Here is a 26,809-nt window from a genome sequence, read left to right as displayed (position 1 = left end):
TGTGTGAGATTAGGTTTGTTTTAAGATTATTTATCTTTTTTTTCTTATTAGTAAAGTTTCAAGTTAGTTATTTTACCTGTAAATTGATCTTAATTCCCATCAGAGACGTGATTTGAGGCCTTGTATATTATAAGACTTTATTGTAGCTGTAATAACTGGTTGTAAATTTGCCCAGTAAAAAATGCTCAATAATCAAATTTAATATTATTTATTCCAAATGCTTGTTTTATGTGACGACACACTTTCCAAACATTATCCAGTCTGGTTATTATTTTTTGGAACTTTGTTCTTTATATGAAGTATTTATGGGTTTTTCTTTTATTGAGAAACAGAATTGGGATCAGCAGAGTGATGAGAAAAGTAGGCAGGAGTACAAGGAGATGCAGCAGCAGGTGAAGAGGGATGTGGTGGAAGCCAAGGAAAAGGCATATGAGGAGCTGTAGGAGAAGACGGAGGGAATATTTTGAGCAGCTGATGAACGAGGAAAATGAGAGAGCGAGAGAGAGAGAAGATTGGATGATGTGGAGATGTGAAGCAGGAAGTGGATAGGATTAGTAAGGAGGAAGTGAGATGCCGAGGAAGAGCACCACAGACGCATTATTTGCTTTGAGAATGTTGATGGAGAAGTATAGAGAAGGTCAGAAGGAGCTGCATTGTGTGTTTGTGGATTTAGAGAAAGCGTACGACAGGGTGGAGAGAGGAGTTGTGGTATTGTATGAGGAAGTCTGGTGTGTCTGAGAAAGACGCAGATGTAGAGGACAGTGGGGTATGAAGACAGATAATCCGTTATGGGGGCCCCTAATGGTAGAAGCCAAAAGAAGAAGAAGAAACTTATGGCTTTTTATTACACTATTGTTCTGTAGTTTGATTTCATTTTCTCATCTTAGAGATTCAATATGTTTTATGTTGCAAAATTTGAAAATATTTTGAGAAGGTAATGATTTTGCGTTGTTTTTTTCATTGTAACTACAGTTTAAATCACATTTGTGTGTGATCCTGATTTTAATAGTGTCTAAATGCTTTGTCTCATTTTAAGACATATAAGATGATTCTTAAATTAAGAGAAATTCTCTTGTTCTCTGGTTTTTAGATCTTTTTTACACATTAAGAGAAACAAACGGTTTAAAGTTAATTAGCAGGTTAGTTTTAATTAAACTAGTCTATGATTGGAATGAATTTTGTTCTTTTCTAAAACTTGGATGTTTTCTTATTTTCAGAAATCTTACCATGTGTAATGATCTCTCTGCACTGACAGATCATTTGACTTGTTTTAATTCTGTATCTTCTTAAATCAAGCATTTATTTCTTATACTTAGACACTATTTATCAGCCCCCCTCAAGCAGAAGGGGGTCACCATACAGTACAACCAGCACTGATCCAATATTATTCTATGACACTAAGATGGTAAAGGATACTTGTGCTGGTATCTTTATCTTGATCCATCCCCATTCTTCCTTTCAGAATGGTTTGTCTGCAGTGTGATTAGATTCCAAGCAAACCGTGATACAGTGTCACCTGATCACGGTAGGGGTCTAATAACCTGTAAACGTATCGTCTCGATGGTAACAGTACATGTTTACACACAACACAGCATCATTTATTATCACACTACCAGGTTATTCTTCATTATCAAAGTTTTTTACAAGTGACATCTTTACACCACCATAAATATGGTGTTGAGGACAGAAGGTCTGCTGTAACACAAATTCCCAAATTTTCAAGGTTCATATATCAAGTATTGGAGCATCTGATTTTTACTGATGCAGATAACAAAGCTTTGATCTGATCGCCAAAATGTACATAGGAAGCTTCAGAGATATGGTGTCCCCACCCAGTGCAGCAGGAACATTCAGGACATTTCTTTCTTTTATTTGCTGAGTCACTGTGCCGCTTTCGCTAACATGAGATGAAGCATGTGGCCGTAGCCCGATCTCATCACCGCTACTGCTGAGAGCAATTCTCCAGGTGAAATGACCTACCTCCTACAGACAAGAGCCTGACCATCTCTCTCCATTACACTCATCAACTCCCCACATCCCTCTTCCATCTCACTGTGACCTGAACTGCTGACTCGCATGTTCTTAAAGATGTGAGCAGATGCATTCGTAAAAATAAGAACGTTTATATTGGCTACATCTTATTATATACATCTTACATCTTATTATATTGGGTACATTTTTTTTTTTTTGCTCCAAAGATTCTTCAGTGAAACACACACAGCGAAAAAAATTAGACTAATTTTATCCCAGTCTATTGCTAATGTCTAAATTGTGTCAACACGGGTCTGGCATGAGAGGACAGGACGAGCCGTGATTGTGTCTAGAATCCAAACTCATCTGCCAGCAGAACCGATCTCAGATGGAATGTGGATGCCATGGCAACCGCCGGGCGAGAAGCAGCCATGTAGGCGCTTTGTAAACATCTGAGATGGTCATGTGACAATCTGACATCAGCAGCAGACCGACCTTGGAAGAGGAGCATGGGCAGTAGGGAGGAGGAGGAGGAGGAGGAAGAGGATGGGTGTGGATTAGCAGATTGCATGTTTACATAGTGTTGGTTGATTTCCATTGTTAAGAAAAAGAAATGAAAGACAAAACTGGGATAATGATGAACTCATCTGACCTTTCAGTGTGCAGTAGCTAAAAGGCTTACACAAACAAATATAAAGTGCCCCAGCATACAGATATACAGTAGATATAGACGCTAGATTGTTATATCTATTCAAACATTGGATTGGATTTTTTCCAACACAACCAGGTTTATCTCCTGAACTGCAGGAAATATCAGAAAGCTGCAGACTCAAATCACTGTGGATCTGAGCGCTATAGAGCCCCGAACACCAGGACAGACAGGAGTTTCTTCTCCCAGGCAATCATGAGCACGCAAGTGCTTTCCACATTGTGCAATATAATAAAAATATATGCAATACCACTTTTTACTAATTTAATTCTCTCTTTTTTTCTGTGAAATATTACTTTTTTTTTTCTGTATAAAAATGTGCAATGACACTTTTATTTATTCTTTTTCATTATTTTAATATTATTTATATTTTATTTATCATTTATAAAAAATAAAAAAAAAGACCAACTGGAAGCTTCTGTCAACGAAACCAAATTGTTGTATTGTGAACATACTTGGCAACAGAGCTCTTTCTGATTCTGATTCTAAATTCTACGATACATCAATTTTGATACAACATTCAAATACCATCTGATTATCTAACGAGATACTGAAAAAGCGCTCATTCATTCATTAAGAACTCAATAGCAGTGTACTGAAGTTGATTAACCAGCAGGAAATTTGGATTTTTTTGTGTTGCTTTGTTGCGTTTTCTGCATTTAAATGTCCTTATAACCAGTTTTGATGATTTAGGTGCGTGAGGGTTGGAGGGTGGAGGAAAAGAGGATGGTTTATGGATGTGGTGAAGGAACACATGCTGGTGGTTGGATTTAAAAGATGCAGATGTAGAGCACAAGGTGATATGAAGACGATCCGATGAGGAAACGTGCTGGAGACGTGCAAATTCGTTCAAAGCAAAGAGGGACAAAATCTGTAACTGGATGCTGAAACCTGCTCAAACTTTTAACCATATTGAACTCTATAGAAAGGTATTTTATACACCAGACTGCTCTCTGTTTATTTCAATGTTTCTATATTTAAATGGTGCACTAGAGCTTCTTTTTCAGGTGAACATGTGTATATTATGGGTGTAACTGTTGAAGGTACAACACCACAAAACAACGAAAGGTAAGGTAAAGAACGCTCTTTCCGAGTTTGTATCCGTCTGCAGCTTAATACTGAATCAGACACAAAAAGATATCAATCATATCAACACAACTAACCTTCTTTATTTCTGAATAATGCAAATGAGCATCTTGTGTAATCAGACTGACCATGTGGCAGCCTTTCAGTCGCACAAATTACTGAGTTAAATAAACGACCTGTGTGTTGATAAAATGATGATACGATCAACAGATAAACACTTACCGATCCGATCCAGTCTGTCAATGGCTACGGTCTCGAAGGCTCTCCTCATCATTGGATATTCCTCCAGAACTTCATTAAAGTTGTCCACAGACAGTGAGTACAGGCGGCAGTAGGTGTCGGCTCGAACGCTGGCCGTACGTCTCCCCCGAGTCAGCAGGCAAATCTCTGAGAGTTATAGACATCACATTATCACAATTGGCCATATAACAACCACCAGGAGAGTTGATATCGATATGAACCCTGTCATGAGCCTTACATCTCCTTCACTCCTTTTGTCCATCTGTTTCTCCATCATATTTCCTGTAGGTTGTAAAAGTCTCTGGTAATTAAGATGATCATAACACTGTGCTTTTGTTCAGAAAAAGGCTCCAGAGAATTCTCGAAATGCCCTCTGATTGGCATTTAACAGCCTGCACTTTATTTATTAGATTTAATTTATTTAGCACCACATTAGCTGGTCTCTGAATGGGGTCAAGATTCAGATCCCTCGTGTTTCTGGACATGTTGTTCATCCTCAAGGTCAGAGAGGCAACACCACAGGACTGGGAAGCACCAGCCTAATTATCACTCAGTCAAGAAGACACTTTACAGGTGGGACTCGTGCAGCTGGAGACATGGCCATGATTCAAAGAGAGAGAGAGAGAGAGAGAGAGAGAGAGAGAGAGAGAGAGAGAGAGAGAGAGAGAGAGAGACAGGGGAAGAGAGAGACAGAGAGAAAGAGAGAGACAGGGAGACAGGAGAGACAGACACAGGGAGAGAGAGAGAGAGACAGGAGAGAGAGAGAGACAGGGAGAGAGAGAGAGAGAGAGAGAGAGAGAGAGAGAGAGAGAGAGAGAGAGAGAGAGAGACAGACACAGGAGAGAGAGAGAGAGAGAGAGAGAGAGAGAGAGAGAGACAGGGAGGGAGAGAGAGAGAGAGAGAGAGAGAGAGAGAGACAGGGAGGGAGAGAGAGAGAGAGAGAGAGAGAGAGAGAGAGACAGACACAGGAGAGAGAGAGAGAGAGAGAGAGAGAGACAGGGAGAGTGAGAGAGAGAGAGAGAGAGAGAGAGGGAGAGAGAGAGAGAGAGAGAGAGAGAGAGAGAGAGAGAGAGAGAGAGAGAGAGAGTAACAGAAGAGCTCACTTTTAATATGGCTGATTCTATAACAGTGGTTAGAGTGTTTTGGTGAACTGGGATATTTGGATGCTAGTGATCAGAAGATCTGATCATTTTAGAGACTCGGTTCTTTGAATCTCATTCATTAAACAAAACGTATCTTTTTTTCGAGTCATTTAGTTCATTTCGTTCCTTTAATCCTTTAATCGCCTTTATAGTGTCTATGGAAGTCACGTGATAAAAGGACGAACGACTCGGACTAAAGGAGTTAAGAGGTAAACGACTCGGTTCTGTTTCCTCTACATAACCTGAGGCAGATTTTGCGATCTTCAGCTCATTACAAAATAAGATTGATGGTTTCAATAATTGTGATGTGATGGTGGTATTAAGAGGTGGATTAAGTCCTGAAAGTCCTCACTGAAGGCCCAGGAACCAAATGCACGGCCCGCCAACATCACCTCTGGTTTACTTATTAGGGATAAACTTATAGAGATGAATTAAATGAAAGATTTATATACAATTTATATTCTCTATTTCTTTGTAAAGACAAATATGTTATATGCTGGCAAACTGCTAACACTGTTAGATGTAGTGTTGAAAATATCCCAGTTCACATCAGAGGGATCAGTTCTCCATCAGGGAATATTTGCTCATCACATTTTATCTTTTTAAATGAACCACACTTATGTTTTTGAGAACATAAGCTGAAAACTAAACTAAATAAAACTGTAATGAAACTGATATCATCTATAGGGTTATGACATTCTCATGTTAAACATCATGCTGCATTACAATATTCCCATGAAGATTCCCAGATACACCAAATTGGCAAAAGTTTGCAGACACCTGGTCATAAGTATGGTATGTGGTTTAGTCCTAATTTGCTCTTATAACTCTCTCCACTCTTCTGGGAAGATGAATTCATTCAGCTACAAGGCTGTTAGTGAAGTCAGGTAGTGAGAAGGTGAGAAGGTGAGAAGGTGAGAAGGTTCTGGGGTGCAGTCAAAGTTAACATTCATCATATTCAATAGGGCTGGAGCTCCATAGCAGGAGATCTTCCATTCCAACCAATGCAAAGCAGATCTTCATGGAGCTGGATTTTGTCATGTTGGAACAGGTTGGGGTCTCCTAGTTTAACTGTGGGGAACAAATCAGATTTGAAAACCTCTTTATCTCTGTAAAGCCGCTTTGGGACAATGTTTATTGTTAAAATTGCTCTGATTTAAATGAATACAGTTTGGAGAAGAAACACATACAGTCGGAAGAGTCAGATGTCCCAATACTTTTGAGAGTGTATATGCGTTATGTTTTTTTTTTTCCAAACTTTAGAAAGAATGAAGAAAAGGAGAACGTCAGCGTATGACCTTGAACATCTGCATGAGTCATGCAAAAGTGAGTGTGTGTGTGTGTGTGTGTGTGTGTGTGTGTGTGTGTGTGTGTGTGTGATCGACTGAAGCTCAGGCTTGCATCACTTCTCTTCATTAGTGCACAAGTCGCGTTCCTGAGTAATAATGGTGCATTTTAAACATTTTGCGTACTCAGCAGTATATTTAAAGACAAACTCCAGTAAAGAATCCGTAAATGTCTCGCTAAAGTCAAACTCGCGTCCTCGCACTTGGAAGGTTGACATTACAAATGACTCTGTCGTTAACGTCTGATAATTAGGTGTAATTAATTAGCCTTGTGTTTTGGATCTTTCGGCCTTCCTTTGGAACTCGTAGACTCCTGGCACATTCCCAGGTGAGTGAACTTCAGGGCCGATGGGCCGAAGATGTGGGGAAGAGACTCTGCTCTGTATAACGGATCAGAAAATCACTGGAATGGGACGTAGTAATGAAACTTCAGCATCGATCTTCTCGTCTTTCCACTCATATGATGATATTGATGTGCTTGAGAGTTTCTCAGGAAATGGAGACACCTTGGACACCAAGAAATTAAATAAATGTTGAAATATCCTACACTGAATTGACAAAATTATTGGGACACCTGAATTTTCCAGCTGTGTATGTGGTCCTTCTCCAAACAGTTTTAATTCAATTCAGTTTTATTTGTAGAGCATTTTTAACAGCAGCTTTATGGAGATAAAGAGGTTATAAATGTTGAATTTATATGTTATAAATTTACATAAGTTTGTTCCTTGGATGTCTTTTAAAGCTGAGAATGAAACCCAGCTTCACTTAAACCTGGAGACCCAACAAAGGGACTAAACTGATACCCTTGTGACTGAGTGAATCTCCACAAAATCTAAGAGAACATCTTCCCAGAAGAGTGGACGTTATCATAACAGCAAATGGGAATTTAATGCAGTGTAGGATGTTCTAAAAGAAGCACGTAAACATCTCATGCTCAGGTGTCCACATATTTTATATTCTATATAGTGTTGAATTATATTATTATATTGTTATGAAGTATTTTGTGTTCATGAGGTTTCGGTGGAATATGAGCTCTGAGGCTCCTTGGCATAGATTCTATACATCTCAAGACTTGAACTGGAGAAACACACACTGTTCTGTGTTCTCTCAGAGGTGGTGTTTAGATCGTGGTGGTGGAGATCATGGTTTAGATCCCTTAAGATCTTCACACTTGATTCGCCGGGGTTAAGATATCCCCGAGGTCATTTATAAAATTTTATATTCATCAAACAATTCATTAATGTTTTCTCATATTTTTCCTCTTAATTTCCCTCATTCATTCCTTCCTCCTTCTGCTCTTCCTCCTTCTTTTCTTCCCCATGTTCCTTATGTCTATTTTATGAATTTCTTTATTCATTCCTTTATTGTTTCCTTTACTCAAATGTTTAGCTCTTCTTCCCTCCCTCCCTCACACCTCTCTCTCTCTCACTCCTTCACATGCTCTTTCTTCTTTCTTTCTTTCTTTCTTTCTTTCTTTCTTTCTTTCTTTCTTTCTTTCTTTCTTTCTTCTTTCTTTCTTTCTTTCTTTCTTTCTTTCTTTCTTCTTTCTTTCTTCCTTCCTTCTTTCTTCCTTCTCTGTATTATCTTCTTAGTTTAGTCTTTTCCTTTCTTCCATCTTTCTTCTTTTTTCCTTTTGCCTCATTTCTTCTCCCTTTCTGGCTTTCCATTCTCTTTCATCCTTCCTTCCTCTCTCTCTCACTCCTTCACATGTTCTTTCTTTCTTTCTTTCTTTCTTCTTTCTTTCTTTCTTTCTTTCTTTCTTTCTTTCTTTCTTTCTTTCTTTCTTTCTTCCTTCCTTCTCTGTATTCTCTTCTTAGTTTAGTCTTTTCCTTTCTTCCATCTTTTTCTTTCTTTCCTTTTGCCTCATTTCTTCTCCCTTTCTGGCTTTCCATTCTCTTTCATCCTTCCTTCCTCTCTCTCTCACTCCTTCACATGTTCTTTCTTTCTTTCTTTCTTTCTTCTTTCTTTCTTTCTTTCTTTCTTTCTTTCTTTCTTTCTTTCTTTCTTTCTTTCTTCCTTCCTTCTCTGTATTCTCTTCTTAGTTTAGTCTTTTCCTTTCTTCCATCTTTTTCTTTCTTTCCTTTTGCCTCATTTCTTCTCCCTTTCTGGCTTTCCATTCTCTTTCTTCCTTCCTTCCTTCCTTCCTTCCTCTCTGTCTCACTCCTTCACATGCTCTTTCTTTCTTTCTTTCTTTCTTTCTTTCTTTCTTTCTTTCTTTCTTTCTTTCTTTCTTTCTTTCTTTCTTTCTTCATTCCATGTTTGGTTTTTACCTCCAAAGTAAGATCCATCAGAAAGCTTCATGCCGATGTTGCCTTTGGTGAGGATGCTCACAACCCCATGCTGGATGAAGTACATCTTCTTGCCGATAGTCCCTTCACGTATGATGTAATCCCCTGGCTGGAAGACCTCAAATCTGAGTTTGGTCAGCATAGCGGTCACAAAGTTGGGATCTGCGTTTGCGAACAGCGGCATGGAGGCCACCAGCTTGCGGCAGTTAAAGTTGACGATTTCCTGGAGATGAACATCATCACTGAGTGAAAACGTTTACATTTCATTCATAATTATTCTACAACGTGTGTGTGGGACTCACCTCCCTCAGTGGCTCATTTAACTCCTCTAAAATACTCTCCTCATCAAACATCTTGCCTTGGTACCTGTGCTCGTAGTAATCGTGGATCTTCTGTCGGAAATCAGCTGGAAGTTTGTGGAAGGACATGTACTGCTCCACTTGTTTGTACTGAAAAGAGCAAAAGAATACAGACAGATGGGTTTGGTTCTGTGTGTCAGAGCAACAGCATGTTCTTTCCATCTCCTGATTTCCATCCATCTTGTTTATTTACTTGAGCGAGAAGCATGCTGGTGAAGATCCTTCACACAGATAAGGCTGCAGAATTAGAAAGGCAGAATGGATTTCCTGTTTGGGCTTCTGTTACTATTCTAGGAGACATCAACCAGGGTTAGACTCAGGATGAGACTCAGGAGCAGGTGAGATTTCCATCCTGATGAACTGCTGCTCTATTTAAAAATATTTATAATAAATAAAACAAAATGTTTTATTACAGCATTTATTCCTGAATCCAGAGTGACTTAGATTTAAGGGCCTCGCTCAAGGGCCCAACAGAGGCAACTGGGTGGTGCTGTGATATGAACTCATGACCTTTTAATTAGAAGACATTCTGTGCTGTAGAACCATCTATATAAAAAAATGACCATGAATCAGCTTTGATCTGCCACATGTAACTGCAGATGTTCCACCAACGTCTCTGTAACTGACAGAACTTCTCCTGTCACAAACCTTCACTTCTCATCTCCTCATTTTATTTCTCTTCAATCAGTTACTGAAACATACTACTGATGAGGTGATTAAAGAAAGAAAGAAAGAAAGAAAGAAAGAAAGAAAGAAAGAAAGAAAGAAAGAAAGAAAGAAAGAAAGAAAGAAAGAAAGAAAGAAGGAAGGAAGGAAGGAAGGAAGGATGAACGGAAAGAAGGAATTATGTAAGGTCGGAAGACAAAGGAAGGATTAAAAAGAGATAAAGGAAACAATGAAAGAAAGAAAGAAAGAAAGAAGGAAGGAAGGAAGGAAGGAAGGAAGGAAGGAAGGAAGAAAGAAAGAAAGAAAGAAAGAAAGAAAGAAAGAAAGAAAGAAAGAAAGAAAGAAAGAAAGAAAGAAGGAAGGAAGGAAGGAAGGAAGGAAGGAAGGACTAAAAAGGGGAATAAAGGAGACAATAAAGAGTAAAGAAGGGCAGAAAGAAGAGAAGAGGAACAGAGAAATGAAGAAGGATAGATGATTTGAAAGACAAAAGAAGGAACTACGGAAGGAAGAAACACACACAAACACACACACACACACACACACACTCGTTCCCCTGAGCTGATGTCGGAGGTGAAATGATGAAAATCCCCAATTACAAAACAATTTCTCAAAACCTTTTGTTTCTGTAATCCGCATCTAATCCTGATCTAATTATATCTCAATTCATTACAGAGGAATAAGAGGCTTCCAACATGCCCTTCATCTCTTCATCCACTCGTCCTTCAGCTCCGCATGCCTGATAATCCCTCAGCTGAGATCATAAAACATGGAAAGTGTTAGATGTTTTATAAAACAGAGCCGTGTGTCTTTAACGAGCTCCGGCTGAAGACTGCAGGACCAACCAGAGCTTCTTCACACAGTCAGACTTTTCATCAGACTCGAGCACAGTCTCAAAATTTACTGTTTTTCGTTCAGAACGTGTGATTCATTCAGCCAGACCTTAATGCAGTGACATCTCTTCCAACCTTCTCCAGCCTTCTCCTCTCCTCTTCTCTGGTATGGACATTTCCACACTTTTTATACTGCTGGTGTAATGGAGAGAATCGAGACGGTTCTTACATTAAAATATGGATCCTGTGTAGTTTTTTCCTTAAAAACATAATTAACACTTATTTAACCTGAACATAAACTATTTCTTCTCCACCCATCCTACAGAAAAGTCAGGGTTCAGTTGGATCTTTCTGGATTTCTGCATCATCTGGACCTTCTGAGAGAACTTTTTAAAAGCAGGAGGAATCAAAGCAGATACAGAAACAGGCTCAAGGGGAAAAACATCAACCTTCAACCCGTTCCTTCACAGAATCCTGTAAAGCAAAAGGAACGTAGAAACATGAGTCTGAATTTGGTTTGTGGAATTTTATATTTATAGTTTGTTTAAACAGTTTTTAATAAATGAATTGAAGAAACGTCACTTTATTGGTGATTTAATAATGAAAGCTTTCAAAATTATTTTTAACTATAAAATTATACCAAAAATCTTTTCCTATTAATAACAGCATCGATATCAAAAATACGTCTCTTATAAATACTTGGTATCAAATCAAAAAGAAGTTAAGGACAGAGTGAAGAATGGACAGAGAAGGAAGGAAGGAAGGTGGAAATGAAAAAGAGGAAGAAAATACCAAATAATGCAATGAAGGAAAGAGCAGAAAGTTGAAAAGGAAGGAAGGAAGGAAGGAAGGAAGGAAGGAAGGAAGGAATATACAGGGAGAGAGGCATCAAGGGAACAAGAAAGGAAAAAGGAAGGAAGGCTTATAGGAAATAAGGAAGAAAGGAACATAGTAAGGACAAAAGGATGGAGGGAAGGAGGCAGACATGAAGGAGGGAAGGAAAGATAGAGGAAAGATAGAGGAAAGGTAGCAATGTAGGAAAGGAATATAGAAAATAGGAAAATAGAAGAACCAAAGGCTGTAATACGGGAAAGGGAGAGAAGGAGAGGGTGGCAGGAGTAAAAAGGAAGGAAGGAAGGAAGGAAGGAAGGAAGGAGGGAGGAAGGAAGGAAGGAAGGAAGGAAGGAAGGAAGGAAGGAAGGAAGGAAGGAAGGAAGGAAGGAAAAGAGGAAGAAAATACCAAATGATGCAATGAAGGAAAGAGCAGAAAGTTGAAAAGAAGGAAAATAACAGCTAGGGAAGCAGAGAGGAAGGAAGGAAAGTAATAAGGACAGAATGATGAAGGGAAAGAGGCAGACATGAAGAAAGAAAGAAAGAAAGAAAGAAAGAAAGAAAGAAAGAAAGAAAGAAAGAAAGAAAGAAAGAAAGAAAGAAAGAAAGAAAGAAAGAAAGAAAGAAAGAAAGGAAGGAAGGAAGGAAGGAAAAAGAAGGGATAAAAAGAATGGTATCTGTGCTGCTAAATATATTTATATTTGCGTTACTGTAAAAGACAAAATAAACGAATGAAGATTTTTCTCCAAACAAACCACTGAATTCCAGTCTGCTCTGAGTTACAGAATCACCGCAGCCGATTCTCCTGAAGTCCAACACACCTTTAACTTCCTGTTTAATGGAACACACACTTCACTCTGAACTCGTGTTAGTCCAGGTGATATTTGCGTTTTCATGGTTTTCTTCTCTGATTTGTTTAATAAAAGTCACCTGACTTTCCGTCCTGTTCAACTACGACGACTGACTTTCAGTTCAGATTCTTTGTATTATTTTTTATTCATTCATTTAAACGTCAGTTACATGAGAGTGAAACCAGTAGTATAGTGTGATATGGGTCCAGTAACACCACTAGTAATGCTTGTTGTCATGGTTACAATCCAGTATCCTTTTTTAGAAATAGAAGGAATGAATACACACCTGTCAGCAAGTCAGGAAGGAGTGTTTTTCTGTCTGTGGTAAATACAAGCGTAGGTTCCGCACTGTGTAATTTGCCTTTTAGCCTTGAACCAGCTTTCGAGCTCACGAGATGAGTGTTCACACAACAGCATTGTTTCCACAACGCGCCAAATCCAACTCTTATTATGCAATAGGCTAAAAGCTTACACACTGCAATAATTACAGAGATCTTACAGATGAACCGCTTTATCCTTCCAGCAAAACATCTTCACAATAAATCCATCTGGCTGTAACCTTCAGCTGAATCAGAGCAGTGTATCTGCCTGTCAGTGGATGGATGGATGGATGGATGGATGATGTATGGATGAAGGATGGATAAATACAGGAAATGTTCTGCAGCTCTTCATTTAATGACAATCACATATACATTATATGGACTAAAGTATTGGGACACCTGACTTTTCCAACTGTATGTGGTTCTTCTCCAAAACAAAGAAGGAGGCTCACGATTGTATTGAACATCTCTGGATGCATTATTCCCCATTTGCATGTTTCAATAACCTCTATTGGTACCTCCACCTCCATCTGGGAAGATGTCCCCTAGATTTTGTGGAGATTCTTTTAGCTACAAGGGTGTTAGTAAAGTCAGGTACTGCTGTAGGTAAGATGAGGAGACCTGGGGTGCAGTCAGCATTCACATTCTTCTAAACCTCACTTATATACATTTCTAAAATTTTCCAGACTGTAAAAATCAGGGGTCCCCAAACTATGGAACGTCCTTCTGAACAATGCCAGAGACATATTTTTAAATCTTTGTTTAATTAATATTATATCTGCGTTTGATAGTAAAGTTTGGATTTCAAACTAAAATATTCCCTGGTTTTTATTAGAGTTTGAGGTACAGATAGTTGATCTCTGGAACTATCAGCAAAAATCCATACCGATAGTTTTTCCGGCTTCCAGTCTGCTGTGGTTGCAAGAGCGGCCTCTAGAGGCGAATCACTGAAGCAACATGCTGTTTGTTTTTACACACAAGACTTTAAATACTTTATTATATTTATTAATGAATATATTCATATTCATATTTGTTTGTAATAAAGTTCAGTATTGATGGATATGTAATTAATCAGTTATCAGTTATACTACTGGTAGTCACTCTGGCTCATGTGCTTTTCTGTTACAGACCAAACCCCTCGCAGGAAAACGTTTGGGGACACCTAGTAGGAAGAGTCTTTAAGTGGGTAAACTTTTAAGGAATTAACCCTGAATGCTTTACCTTTCAGACCAGTCGCTAAAATGAGTGCACTGCTGTTACATAACATTTAGTGCTTTACTGCTGTACTGCGAATCAGGAAAACACTGTGTACAAAACAGTGTAGGACTTAATTGGGCAACAAGGGACGGTCTAATCACAAGTGTGAAAAACAGGGAGCTCATAATCACACACACACACACACACACACACATACATACGCATTGTGGTGAAGTGGAAACTAGCACCTTCAGGCCACTCCAGGTTATAGATAGGCCATAGCTATTTATATCTGTTTGTATGTGTGAGTGTATATAAAGACACGTACACATGTATGAAAGTGTGTAGAACATACTGTACTGATGTTTACACACAGGCCATGACCTGGAGGGCACAGGGGTACACATCAACTTGTTAAAGGTAAAATGATGATCACTACACTTCGTCCAACCAGCAACAAGCACTTGATGTGATGCTTAAAGACCTCGTCTTATGTCTTAAGTTGAAATTGATGTCTTTATAAATGTGTGATCTTGTTTATGTCTTGCATTACAGGCTGGATTCATTTATCATTTTGGTTCATATCTATAAAAACCTTTTCCTATCGACACCCAAATGCATGCTTACTGCAGCTCCTAGTCCATACCAGAGCTTTTCCAAACTAATTCCAGCAGCACCAACGTCTCTATCAGTGCCATTCAATCCCAGCGCAGGAATTGTAGACGTCTGTTTGCTCCGTATCGTGGAAACCAAGCTGCTAGCTTTTCTCCCATTATACAGTACACGTTATCTTGTTCAAAGAATGGCTTTTGTCAGGCTCTTAAGAGTGTTCCATGGCTCTGTTGCCAGAAGCGTCCACACGTTGGACAGCTCTCTTTCAGCGCTCGGCTCAGCCCAGACGCACTGTAATGATTAATAAAAAGGAATGTCTGCCGCCTGTGACGAGATCTTCTGAGCACTCGTGATGGTCTCGTCGTTTTGCTAGGTCACATTGTTATTAAAAAATAATAATACAGTAGAGGTGGATTTTCAGGGAAAATATACTTTTGTAATATTCTGGTTATTAAAGATTGCATGAAAGTCCAACAATAGAAATAACTGTAACCGAGAGGGCGGCATTGTAGCATTACTGCCTCATCAATATACATTTTTATATCCCACATTCTCTACACTATTGTGCCTTACACACATCCTGCACTAATACAACCTCTCAACATTTATTCATGTATATATACAGTATATAGTGTACTTTATCACCTGCTTCCACACATTTCTACACTGCCCATAGCCTTAACACGAGCTGGTATCAAAAGGTTTCAACACTAGTTTTGTAACATGACAACAGAGGGCAGTACAAGGCTGCATACACAGTCACAGGAGCACCGAACTTCATAAGTCAGAGTGCCAAAAGACATGGTCCTGTGTACATCAGGGGCTGTGGAACTGGTGCTTATCTGAAGACGTGTGTTATTCTGACCATGTGCGCCCTTGTGACCAAGCTCTTCTCATACGTGAGTTTCTCGCAAGAAAAACAACATAAACTCACATCCGCATTCACCCTACATTCCAGATTCGGCTCCTGCAAACTACACCCTCTTCATGAAGATGAAGATGCAGCGCAAAACTCGCCGTTCTGACACCGTTGCTGAAATCCAGCGTGAACCTCAGAAGATGCTCGACACACTTCGGAAAGAAGACTTCCAGGACGTTCCAGAAGAACACTGGGAGCTGTATTGCTGTGTAAGAGGACTATTTTGAAGGCGACAGTGTGAAACGTAAATAAATAAATAAATACTTTCTTGTAAACAGTCTCGAAACTTTTTGATACCAACTCATATTTGTTTGCTGTACATATATTTATCTGCACGTCAATTTGCATAATTGCTACTAACTAACTAACAAAACAACTCATAACTAACTATCATGAATCCCTGATTTGATTCTCAGGTTCCTGTCTGTGTAAAGGTTTCTAGCCCAGGCCTTACTTCTACTCATGTTCTTCCACAGATACAAGAGATTATGGAAATATTTGGTGTCATGACCAATAAAGTCAAATCCATCTCAAAGATCTGATGTGAATATTACAATACAGAGTTCTTTCAGTAATATCATGTAACAGATATAAATCCAGAAATCGTATGCGATCCGAAGAGTTAATTTCATATCATACTTTATCCTACACCGTCAGCCTCTGGTCTTTCTCCATAAACAACACTATACTAACATTTCCACCTCATAGGGTTTGTATTTATCCCTTTCCATTCAAACAAAGACTTTACTACTTAATCAGTATGATCTGTGTAAACAGCACAGCCAGATTAATCCCTCAAACAGCTGCACACACTGGAAGGTCGGCCCTAACCACAGTGCTAATCTTCAGCAGTTTCTGGGTTAAATCACTGCTCAAATGAATTATAGAGGCTACTTGGAATACCTCAGTGTTCTCTGAATGTGCTTTGAACTTGCATGCCCTATTTCCATAGGTAGTAATGCGACAGAGGAACCTACTGCTGCCCGTGTTTTCTTTATATACAGTACATCTTTGCTGTTCTCATCAATGTCCCCTTCCGTGATATGAATTGATTGATGGCCTGAAGAACTTTCCATTAATATCACAACACTCCTTTACTATTCATGACGTTCCATTGACTCGCTGAGAATACTTGTTTCTCTTTTAGGTCTCACCGCGGTCTAGAAAAAATCTCTTTTAAGAAACAAGAAAAGATTTTAAAAAAGGCCAGGTCTGGAAAAGAGCAGGATCAAAACAAACTACACAACACAAAGATCTAATAGGGTGCCAAATGGTTGGAGACATGAGGAGATGAGCTGCAACGCAGGGACACTGCAGTAAACAAACCACCAGATGCCACTGTGAGAATCAAAGCACTAGCCATTACTGCGCCCGGTGGATCAGACGGGAGAGACGCCAGATCTAGACTACCCAGAGATCTGTGTAGCATCAGTGGTCAGCGGAGCAGACCTGTTCGTGCTAAACAGGAGATATCTGCTGACTTTGATCTGCTGAGATCAAACATTAGATGGCACATGTAACAAGCGCGTGCAGGTGTGTGTTTCTCAAGGAGAACCTTTCCCACCTTTTCTTGGTATTGGCGGCGTGACGAGTCCAGCGACTGGATGAGTGCGGTGGCGTGGCCGATGAACATGGCGTAACAGGTGGCTCCCACGATCATGCTCAACATGGTGAGCCAGATATCAGACATGCTCTCCGGGGCCTGGCGTCCATACCCGATACACAGCATATGGCTCATGGCCTTGAACAGGGCGAAGGAGTACAGCTCGCTCCAGGAGTCGTTCTGCACAGAAATTAATAAGTGGTTATTAGTTCTCATTAAGACAATTATCACTAAACATGTATCTCTAAGAAGCTTGTTTGCTATAAAACCAAAAGTTTCTTATCTGTTTGCAGTTTCATTGTGATAGATTCAGTACCCATGCTTTCTGTTTCAGCCTTTAAAAAGCACAAAGAAGTGTTTTTCTTTGCACCCAAACTTCTGTCTTGGCCTGCACCTCTCACACTCTCTTTCTGGTTGATGCGTTTACATATGCAGCGTTCTTTGAGATTAAATCCTAATGTATTTCTTACTTGTTGTGGTTCCTTAAGCAGGGGGGAACTCAGCAATGCAGCTAAACCAAACTACAACTCAAATTCCAAAAAAGTTGGTACAAACAAACAACAAAAAAAACAGAATGCCATGATTTGCAAATTTCATACATTTATATTATACAGTTGTGTTCAAAATTATTCAACCCCCAATGCTGTAAATGGTTTTAGGGAATTTAGTGTACATTTGTAATTGTATTCAGAATGAAATCCTACAAGGACTTCTTAAAGAACCATATGCAACTAAAATGACATCAATTAGTTTTGTAATACAGTAGTAAATGTTTCTTTTGTGAATTCTTCATTGACATAATTATTCAACCCCTTAAAGACTACCACTCTGAAGAACAGAGGTTCAATGAAGTGTTTTCAATCAGGTATTGAAAACACCTGTGGATATCAGGGAGCAGCAATAAAGCCTAATAAGCACCAATTAGGCAGCTTTAAAATGACTGTGATACTCAGCTCCTTCTAGACATTTACTGGTGTGGTTACAAACATGGTGAGGTCAAGAGAATGGTCCAGGAAGACAAGAGAACAGGTGATTACTCTTCACAGGAAGGGCAATGGCTATAAGAAGATTGCAAAGATGTTAAACATACCAAGAGACACCATAGGAAGCTTTATTCGCAAATTCAAGGCAAAGGGCACTGTTGAAACGCTACCTGGTCGTGGCAGAAAGAAGATGCTGTCTTCGACTGCTGTGTGATACCTGAAGCGTAGAGTGGAGAAAAGTCCCCGTGTGACTGCTGAGGAACTGAGAAAAGATTTGTCAGATGTGGGTACTGAAGTTTCTGCTCAGACAATACGGCGCACCCTGCGTAATGAAGGCCTCCATGCCAGAACTCCCAGGCGCACCCCCTTGCTGTCCCCAAAGAATAAGAAGAGTCGACTGCAGTATGCCAAAAGTCATGTGGACAAACCACAGAAGTTTTGGGATAGTGTTCTGTGGACTGATGAAACAAAATTAGAACTGTTTGGGCCCATGGATCAACGCTATGTTTGGAGGAGGAAGAACAAGGCCTATGAAGAAAAGAACACCTTGCCTACTGTGAAGCATGGCGGGGGGTCAATCATGCTTTGGGGCTGTTTTGCTTCTGCAGGTACTGGGAAGCTTCAGCGTGTGCAAGGTACCATGAATTCTCTTCAGTACCAGGAGATATTGGATGACAATGTGATGCAGTCCGTCACAAACCTGAGGCTTGGAAGACGTTGGACCTTTCAACAGGACAATGATCCCAAGCATACCTCCAAGTCCACTAGAGCATGGTTGCAGATTAAAGGCTGGAACATTTTGAAGTGGCCATCGCAGTCACCAGACTTAAATCCGATTGAGAACCTCTGGTGGGACTTAAAGAAAGCAGTTGCAGTGCGCAAGCCTAAGAATGTGACTGAACTGGAGGCTTTTGCCCATGATGAATGGGCGAAGATACCCGTAGATCGCTGCAAGACACTTGTGTCAAGCTATGCTTCACGTTTAAAAGCTGTTATAACTGTAAAAGGATGTTGTACTAAGTACTAAGATTGAATGTCACTTGGGGGTTGAATAAAACTGATAATGATGTGAGCTCAGAAAAGACATTTGTGGTTATTTCATTATAAATGTTATGTTATATTTGTCTGACCTACACTTGCCTCTTTGATTTAATTGTAAGCAGGATGACTGAATGATCATAATCAATGTCAAACCGACCAAAACAATCAATTTCAGTGGGGGTTGAATAATTTTGAACACAACTGTATTTACAATAACACACACACACACACAAATCAAATGTTTAAACTGAGAATTTATACCATTTTAAGGTCATTTAGAATTTGATGGCTGCAACACGTTTTAAGAAAGTATGGACAGGACCATGTTTCCCACTGTGTAGCATTGCGTCTTCTGTCCATATACATCTGGGAACCGAGGAGACCAGTTGCTGAAGTTTTGGGAGAGGAATGTTGTCCCATATGTGTCTGATATAGGATTCTAGCTGATCAACAGTTCTGGGTTTCCTTTATTGTGCTTTTGCTTGATGATGTTGACATGGTGAAAGGTCTGGACTGCAGCAGGTCAGTTCAGCACCTGGACTCTTCTACTATAAAGTCATGCTATTGTAAAAGATGCAGTATGCAGTTACTGTAGCAGTGTCTTGTTTAAATATGTAAAAGACGTTTTCTGGATGGAAGCATTTGTTGCACTAAAAACTGTATATAGCATATACAGTGCCCTCCACAATTATTGGCACCCCTGTTTAAGATGTGGTCGTGGACTTCTAAAAATTCTCCTTTTTTTTAAAACAACATAGAACCCAAATGCAAAAAAAGAGAAAAATCCAACCTTTCATTTAAGTACATAACTTTGGTGGTAAAAAAAATCATACATTTAGAAAAAAAAAAACTTGAAATCATGTGTCCCACAATTATTGGCACCCCTAACAATTCCTCTGAAAAATGTAATTGTTTTTTTTTTTTTATATATTTTTCTGTAGTTGCTAAGGTTGGTCAGGGTATCTAGGGACTTTTAATTAGTAATTCATGATTTCCTGTTTCCTGGGGTATAAATATGACGTGACACAGAGGCCTAATTCTCTTACCCATTTGTCAACATGGCAAAGACAAGAGAACACACCATTCAAGTAAGGCAGATGTGTGTCGACCTTCATAAGTCAGGCAATGGCTACAAGAAAATAGCCACCGCCTTAACTTGCCGGTATCTACAGTCAGAGGAATCATTAAGAAGTTTAAAACAACTGGAACAGTGACAAACAAGGCTGGAAGAGGTCCCAAGTTTATCTTGCCACAACGCACAGTGAGGAGGATGGTAAGAGAAGTAAAAATTTCCCAAGCTCACCGTCACAGAATTGCATCAAAGAGTGGCATCTTGGGGTCACAGAGTCTCCAAAACAACCATCAGACGCTCTCTACATGCCAACAAGCTGTTTGGGAGGCATGCAAGGAAAAAGCCTTTTCTCACTAACACTCACAAACGTAAATGTCTGGAGTTTGCTAAGCGGTACTGGGACTTCAACTGGGATCGTGTGCTTTGGTCAGATGAGACTAAGATTGAGCTTTTTGGCAACAAACACTCTAAGTGGGTCTGGCGTAAAACAAAAGATGAGTATGCCGAAAAGCACCTCATGCCCACCGTGAAGTATGGTGGAGGATCTGTGATGCTGTGGGCCTGTTTCTCTTCCAAAGGCCCTGGGAACCTTGTTAGGGTGCATGGCATTATGAACGCTTTGAAGTACCAGGATATTTTAAATAAAACCTGATGGCCTCTGCCAGAAAGCTGAAGATGGGTCGTCATTGGGTCTTTCAGCAGGATAATGATCCAAAACATGTGGCAAAATCTACACAAAAGTGGTTCAGCAGTCACAAACTCAAGGTCCTCCCATGGCCATCTCAGTCCCCAGACCTCAACCCAATCGAAAACCTGTGGGGCGAGCTAAAGAGAAGAGTGCATAAGAGAGGACCCAGGACACTGGATGATCTAGAAAGATTGTGCAAAGAAGAATGGTCAAAATCCCTCTCTGTGTTCTCCAATCTTGTGAAATGTTATAGGAGGAGATTAAGTGCTGTCTTGTTGGCAAAAGGAGGTTGTACAAAGTATTAACATCAGGGTGCCAATAATTGTGGCACACATGATTTCAAGTTTTTTTTTTTCTAAATGTGTGATTTTTTTTACCACCAAAGTAATGTACTTAAATAAAAGGTTGGATTTTTCTCTTTTTTTGCATTTGGGTTCTATGTTGTTTAAAAAAAAAAAGGAGAATTTTTTGAAGTCCACGACCACATCTTAAACAGGGTGCCAATAATTGTGGAGGGCACTGTATCAGCACTGATGGAGTTTGTTTGAACTGCCCAATGATAACAAGCCAGATGGTCCCTCTCCTCTTTAGTCCGGAGTTTCTGGATCATGTTCACACATGCCTTCTTCTTTTCATGGTAGAGATTTAACCAGCATTTGTGGATGACATGCAAACTGTGTTCACAGACTATGGTTACTGGAGGTGTTAATGAGCCCATGCAGTGATTTCCATTATAGAATCATGCTATTGTAAAAGATGCAGTATGCAGTTACTGTAGCAGTGTCTTGTTTAAATATGTAAAAGACGTTTTCTGGATGGAAGCATTTGTTGCACTAAAAACTGTATATAGCATATACAGTGCCCTCCACAATTATTGGCACCCCTGTTTAAGATGTGGTCGTGGACTTCTAAAAATTCTCCTTTTTTTTAAAACAACATAGAACCCAAATGCAAAAAAGAGAAAATCCAACCTTTCATTTAAGTACATAACTTTGGTGGTAAAAAATCATACATTTAGAAAAAAAAACTTGAAATCATGTGTCCCACAATTATTGGCACCCCTAACAATTCCTCTGAAAAATGTAATTGTTTTTTTTTTTATATATTTTTCTGTAGTTGCTAAGGTTGGTCAGGGTATCTAGGGACTTTTAATTAGTAATTCATGATTTCCTGTTTCCTGGGGTATAAATATGACGTGACACAGAGGCCTAATTCTCTTACCCATTTGTCAACATGGCAAAGACAAGAGAACACACCATTCAAGTAAGGCAGATGTGTGTCGACCTTCATAAGTCAGGCAATGGCTACAAGAAAATAGCCACCGCCTTAACTTGCCGGTATCTACAGTCAGAGGAATCATTAAGAAGTTTAAAACAACTGGAACAGTGACAAACAAGGCTGGAAGAGGTCCCAAGTTTATCTTGCCACAACGCACAGTGAGGAGGATGGTAAGAGAAGTAAAAAAATTTCCCAAGCTCACCGTCACAGAATTGCATCAAAGAGTGGCATCTTGGGGTCACAGAGTCTCCAAAACAACCATCAGACGCTCTCTACATGCCAACAAGCTGTTTGGGAGGCATGCAAGGAAAAAGCCTTTTCTCACTAACACTCACAAACGTAAATGTCTGGAGTTTGCTAAGCGGTACTGGGACTTCAACTGGGATCGTGTGCTTTGGTCAGATGAGACTAAGATTGAGCTTTTTGGCAACAAACACTCTAAGTGGGTCTGGCGTAAAACAAAAGATGAGTATGCCGAAAAGCACCTCATGCCCACCGTGAAGTATGGTGGAGGATCTGTGATGCTGTGGGCCTGTTTCTCTTCCAAAGGCCCTGGGAACCTTGTTAGGGTGCATGGCATTATGAACGCTTTGAAGTACCAGGATATTTTAAATAAAACCTGATGGCCTCTGCCAGAAAGCTGAAGATGGGTCGTCATTGGGTCTTTCAGCAGGATAATGATCCAAAACATGTGGCAAAATCTACACAAAAGTGGTTCAGCAGTCACAAACTCAAGGTCCTCCCATGGCCATCTCAGTCCCCAGACCTCAACCCAATCGAAAACCTGTGGGGCGAGCTAAAGAGAAGAGTGCATAAGAGAGGACCCAGGACACTGGATGATCTAGAAAGATTGTGCAAAGAAGAATGGTCAAAATCCTCTCTCTGTGTTCTCCAATCTTGTGAAATGTTATAGGAGGAGATTAAGTGCTGTCTTGTTGGCAAAAGGAGGTTGTACAAAGTATTAACATCAGGGGTGCCAATAATTGTGGCACACATGATTTCAAGTTTTTTTTTTTTTCTAAATGTGTGATTTTTTTTACCACCAAAGTAATGTACTTAAATAAAAGGTTGGATTTTTCTCTTTTTTTGCATTTGGGTTCTATGTTGTTTAAAAAAAAAGGAGAATTTTTTGAAGTCCACGACCACATCTTAAACAGGGTGCCAATAATTGTGGAGGGCACTGTATCAGCACTGATGGAGTTTGTTTGAACTGCCCAATGATAACAAGCCAGATGGTCCCTCTCCTCTTTAGTCCGGAGTTTCTGGATCATGTTCACACATGCCTTCTTCTTTTCATGGTAGAGATTTAACCAGCATTTGTGGATGACATGCAAACTGTGTTCACAGACTATGGTTACTGGAGGTGTTAATGAGCCCATGCAGTGATTTCCATTATAGAATCATGATATTGTAAATGCAGTGCTGCCTGAGGACCTGAAGATCATCCGATATTGATTTTCACCCTTGTCCCTTGAGATTTCTCCACATTCTTTGATGATATTGTGTTCTGTAAATGATGAGCTATTCAACTGTTTTGCAATTTGATGTTGAGGAAAATTATTCTGAAGTTCTGAAGTTTGTAGACACAGTTTTTTAAAGATTGGTGAAGAGACTCTGCCTCTCTAATATATAATATTTTTACCCAATCATGTTTTAGTTGTAAATTAACCTCATTAGTTGCAAAAAAATTATTTCAAAATCAAATTCATAATGACCTTATTCTTTCCTTAAAATGGTTCATTTCCACAATTTAAACATTTGATATGTTTTCTATGGTCCACTGGGAATAAAATCTGGGTTTATGAGATTTGCAAATCATTGCATTATGTTTTTAGTTACATTTTACTCAGTGTCCCAAATTCCCATCTGAGCCTGTCTAGATCTTCTGCGCATAAACAGTGAGTCAAGAAAGCAGCAGCAAGGGTCCTTACCAAAACCAGAAGATATGAACACAACATCTCTATCTTATCCACTCTACGTTGTCTCTCATGCCACAGTTCCTGAACAGACTTTTGGTATCTTTTGATCCACCACAACTACTTCAATCTAAAGGTGCAGGCTATTTGTTGGTACCTTTACTTTGATTATTTCTGCAGGGGCAGATCTTTTTCTTTAAAAGCCCTGTAGTTATGGAAACCCTTCCAATTAGTATTCTGGATGCAGACTCTTAGAGTCAGTGTTCAAGTCTCGGTTAAAAACATTTGTTTATTCAAGCCCCCTGTGAATACGTTTTTCTTAGGTAGCAGAGTGTTTTGGTAAACCAAGATGTTTGGATGCTGATGTTCCCCCACACACTTACAGAAGGTTTTATCTTGCTTTCAGTTATAATGTCATAGCTATGATGTCTTGCGTGAGTCTCTGCTTGCACTCTGATCACACTGTACAGTGGTTTTAATTATATAATATTGTATTATGTAACAACAAGGACCCTCTCGGTCAAACGAAACATGCTCCTGAGATATCAGTGATCATGTGTCCTTCTGTTCTCAAGACCTGCCTGATCCAGCATGATGCACTGATGGAAACTACTCAGTGCTGCTGAGAAAGGTTACAGTGTGAAACCAATCCAAATCAAATTTCACTCTAATTGAGACTCTGCACATAAATCGATACGATCGAAAGTTTGTGTGGAGCTTGATATCCTCCCTTTAACTTCCTTTTGCAAGGATGTAGAGAACTTTACTGCTGTCTTTTCAGTTGCCTTTGAGGGTGTGTGTGAGGGGTTTTCTTTTCTAGGGATGGTAAAATAAACACTACGTTCAAAGCTAAATGCTGTGTAATGCTATGTACAAACAGTGCTAAGGTTCATTTGTTTGTTCACATTCTGTAACTGATCCCACACAACCGGTTGAGACACATTCACTTCATCTTCAGACCGGATCAATTCGATTGATAGAGTTTCATGGAGCCATGCAGGAGACATTGATCAGTTTGCCACCAGGCCACAGCCTGCAATGTGGTGCTTCAGTAAACAGCTAAAAAAAGCCTCAGGGAGGCACAAGGACAATGACATGCTAATGCCTGCATTTAGTCAACTCACGCGTTTCTTTCCCCCTGAAGATATTCGATTCCTGTGCCATTTGTGTACCATATTTTGTCTCCTTTTCAAAGAAGTAAATAAGCATTTAAATTCATTTCCGTTGAGGAAATTAGGACAATAATAACAACATATTTGGATAAAACAGGATTTTTACATTTACTTTTGGTGCACACCAGAGTAACATTAAAAAAAGGTGGCGCAGGGAAACGGGAATCTTTGGAACTAGGAGTTGGCAAACCCTGGGACATCTGTAATAGTTTGGAAACAGTGCGAGCTCGTTTCAAATCCCTTGCTGTTGGATATAACGATGCAGCAGAGTGGAGCACAATGAGCGTTTACTGTTTATAATAATGGTGATAGTGTGAAAGCTGCACAAAGGGATCTTCTGCAGTTATGACATCATGGTCGTGCCCTACTTGCTTGTTTTGAAGAAACGGGTCCAACCTTAAAAAGCAAGTCCCCAGGTGGTGTTGAACAGCCTGGGCACCAGAGAATATCAAGGCTTTTTGAGCTGCCTTTGTGAGGAGCCATAGTGAGCTCGCACTGGTTCCAAACGATCGCCAACACCCAGGGGTCGCCTGCTCCGAGTTTTTTGTGCATCTATTTCCCGTTTTCCTGCACCACCCTGTACAACCGAGCAGTTAAAGGTTAAAGGCCTCTCTCACAGTCCCAACACTGGTACCTTGGCAGTGCTGGAATTTCAACTCACAACTTTCCAAGCTCATAACCACTGAGCTACTATTTGCTGAATGATTACTAGAAAACACCTAACAGGACGTATAAATGTAGCTAAATAAAGCATTAGCACTGGTGCATTAAGATCCATGAAGATCTGCTTTACATAGACATACATACATCTGCTTTTACAACCCTATTGGGATGAATGTGAACTCTGACTGCACCCTAGGCCTCCTCACTTTCTCACCTACATCAGTATATGACTTTACTAACACCCATATATCTGATAAAATCTCCACAAAATCTCCACAGAATGTAGTGGAACATCTCAGAAAAGTGGAAATTATTTTAACACCAAATAAGAACTAAATGTGGTGTTCAAAAAGAAGCACATACTAGTCTTATGCTCAGGTGTCCACAGAAGCTCTTCTCCATATAGTATTTCAAATCCTTAAAGGTCTAGCAAAAAAGTCCTGGTCAGAAGCTTCTGGATTGGACTGAATGACAGAAAGGAAACATGCTCTGTCTACGTGTCTCATGTTGTGGAGACACAGCGAGGCACTGCAGTGGTAATTGAATAAATAAAGGGTCTTAATTAGCTGTAATGCATGAGGTCTCTGCTGTGGAGTTTTCTGTTGCTTACTGGACTATGAGAGGAAACAGCTGTATCTCAGATCTATGTGTGTAAGGAAGAGAAAGATGAACTGATACACTGTTTGTAAAAGATACAGTACATTAGGCATGGGTGGAAAGAGCAATATTTAAGTAAAAGTATTGTTACATCAATAAAATTTTATTGAAGTTACAGGATTAAAAATCTACTTTCATTAAAAATGAAATGTCGTTCACTCATTTACTCAGAGTAGAATTTACAGAGTTTCCGTGACTAAAACAGGTAGTAATAATGGTTCATTTTTACTGAACTTTTTACTGAACTTCAACTTTTACCCGAGTCTTTTAAATCATGGGTATCTGCACTGTACTTTTGCCACCTCTGGTCTTGTCCATCTCCATCTTTCTTGCTTGTGAGTTTAGAGCATTTGGTCTCCGCCAATTATT

At 39.6% G+C, this 26,809-nt stretch overlaps 1 protein-coding gene across 1 annotated transcript in view; it reads right to left on the bottom strand.

The window, feature by feature from the left end:
• The window catches only part of hcn2b (hyperpolarization activated cyclic nucleotide-gated potassium channel 2b), a 48,122-nt gene that overhangs the window by 3,179 nt on the left and 18,134 nt on the right, over positions 1-26,809 (bottom strand). The window contains exons 4-7 of the mRNA XM_046858275.1: positions 16,932-17,150; positions 9,085-9,231; positions 8,765-9,005; positions 3,989-4,153 (exon numbers count right to left, since the gene is read on the bottom strand). Coding sequence (XP_046714231.1) covers positions 3,989-4,153; positions 8,765-9,005; positions 9,085-9,231; positions 16,932-17,150 — 772 coding nt within the window. The remainder of the gene's footprint in view (positions 1-3,988; positions 4,154-8,764; positions 9,006-9,084; positions 9,232-16,931; positions 17,151-26,809) is intronic.

This window comes from Silurus meridionalis, chromosome 9 (genome assembly GCF_014805685.1).
Source record: "Silurus meridionalis isolate SWU-2019-XX chromosome 9, ASM1480568v1, whole genome shotgun sequence".
Classification (NCBI taxonomy): domain Eukaryota; kingdom Metazoa; phylum Chordata; class Actinopteri; order Siluriformes; family Siluridae; genus Silurus; species Silurus meridionalis.
This window is presented reverse-complemented; position numbering and strand designations above follow the sequence as displayed.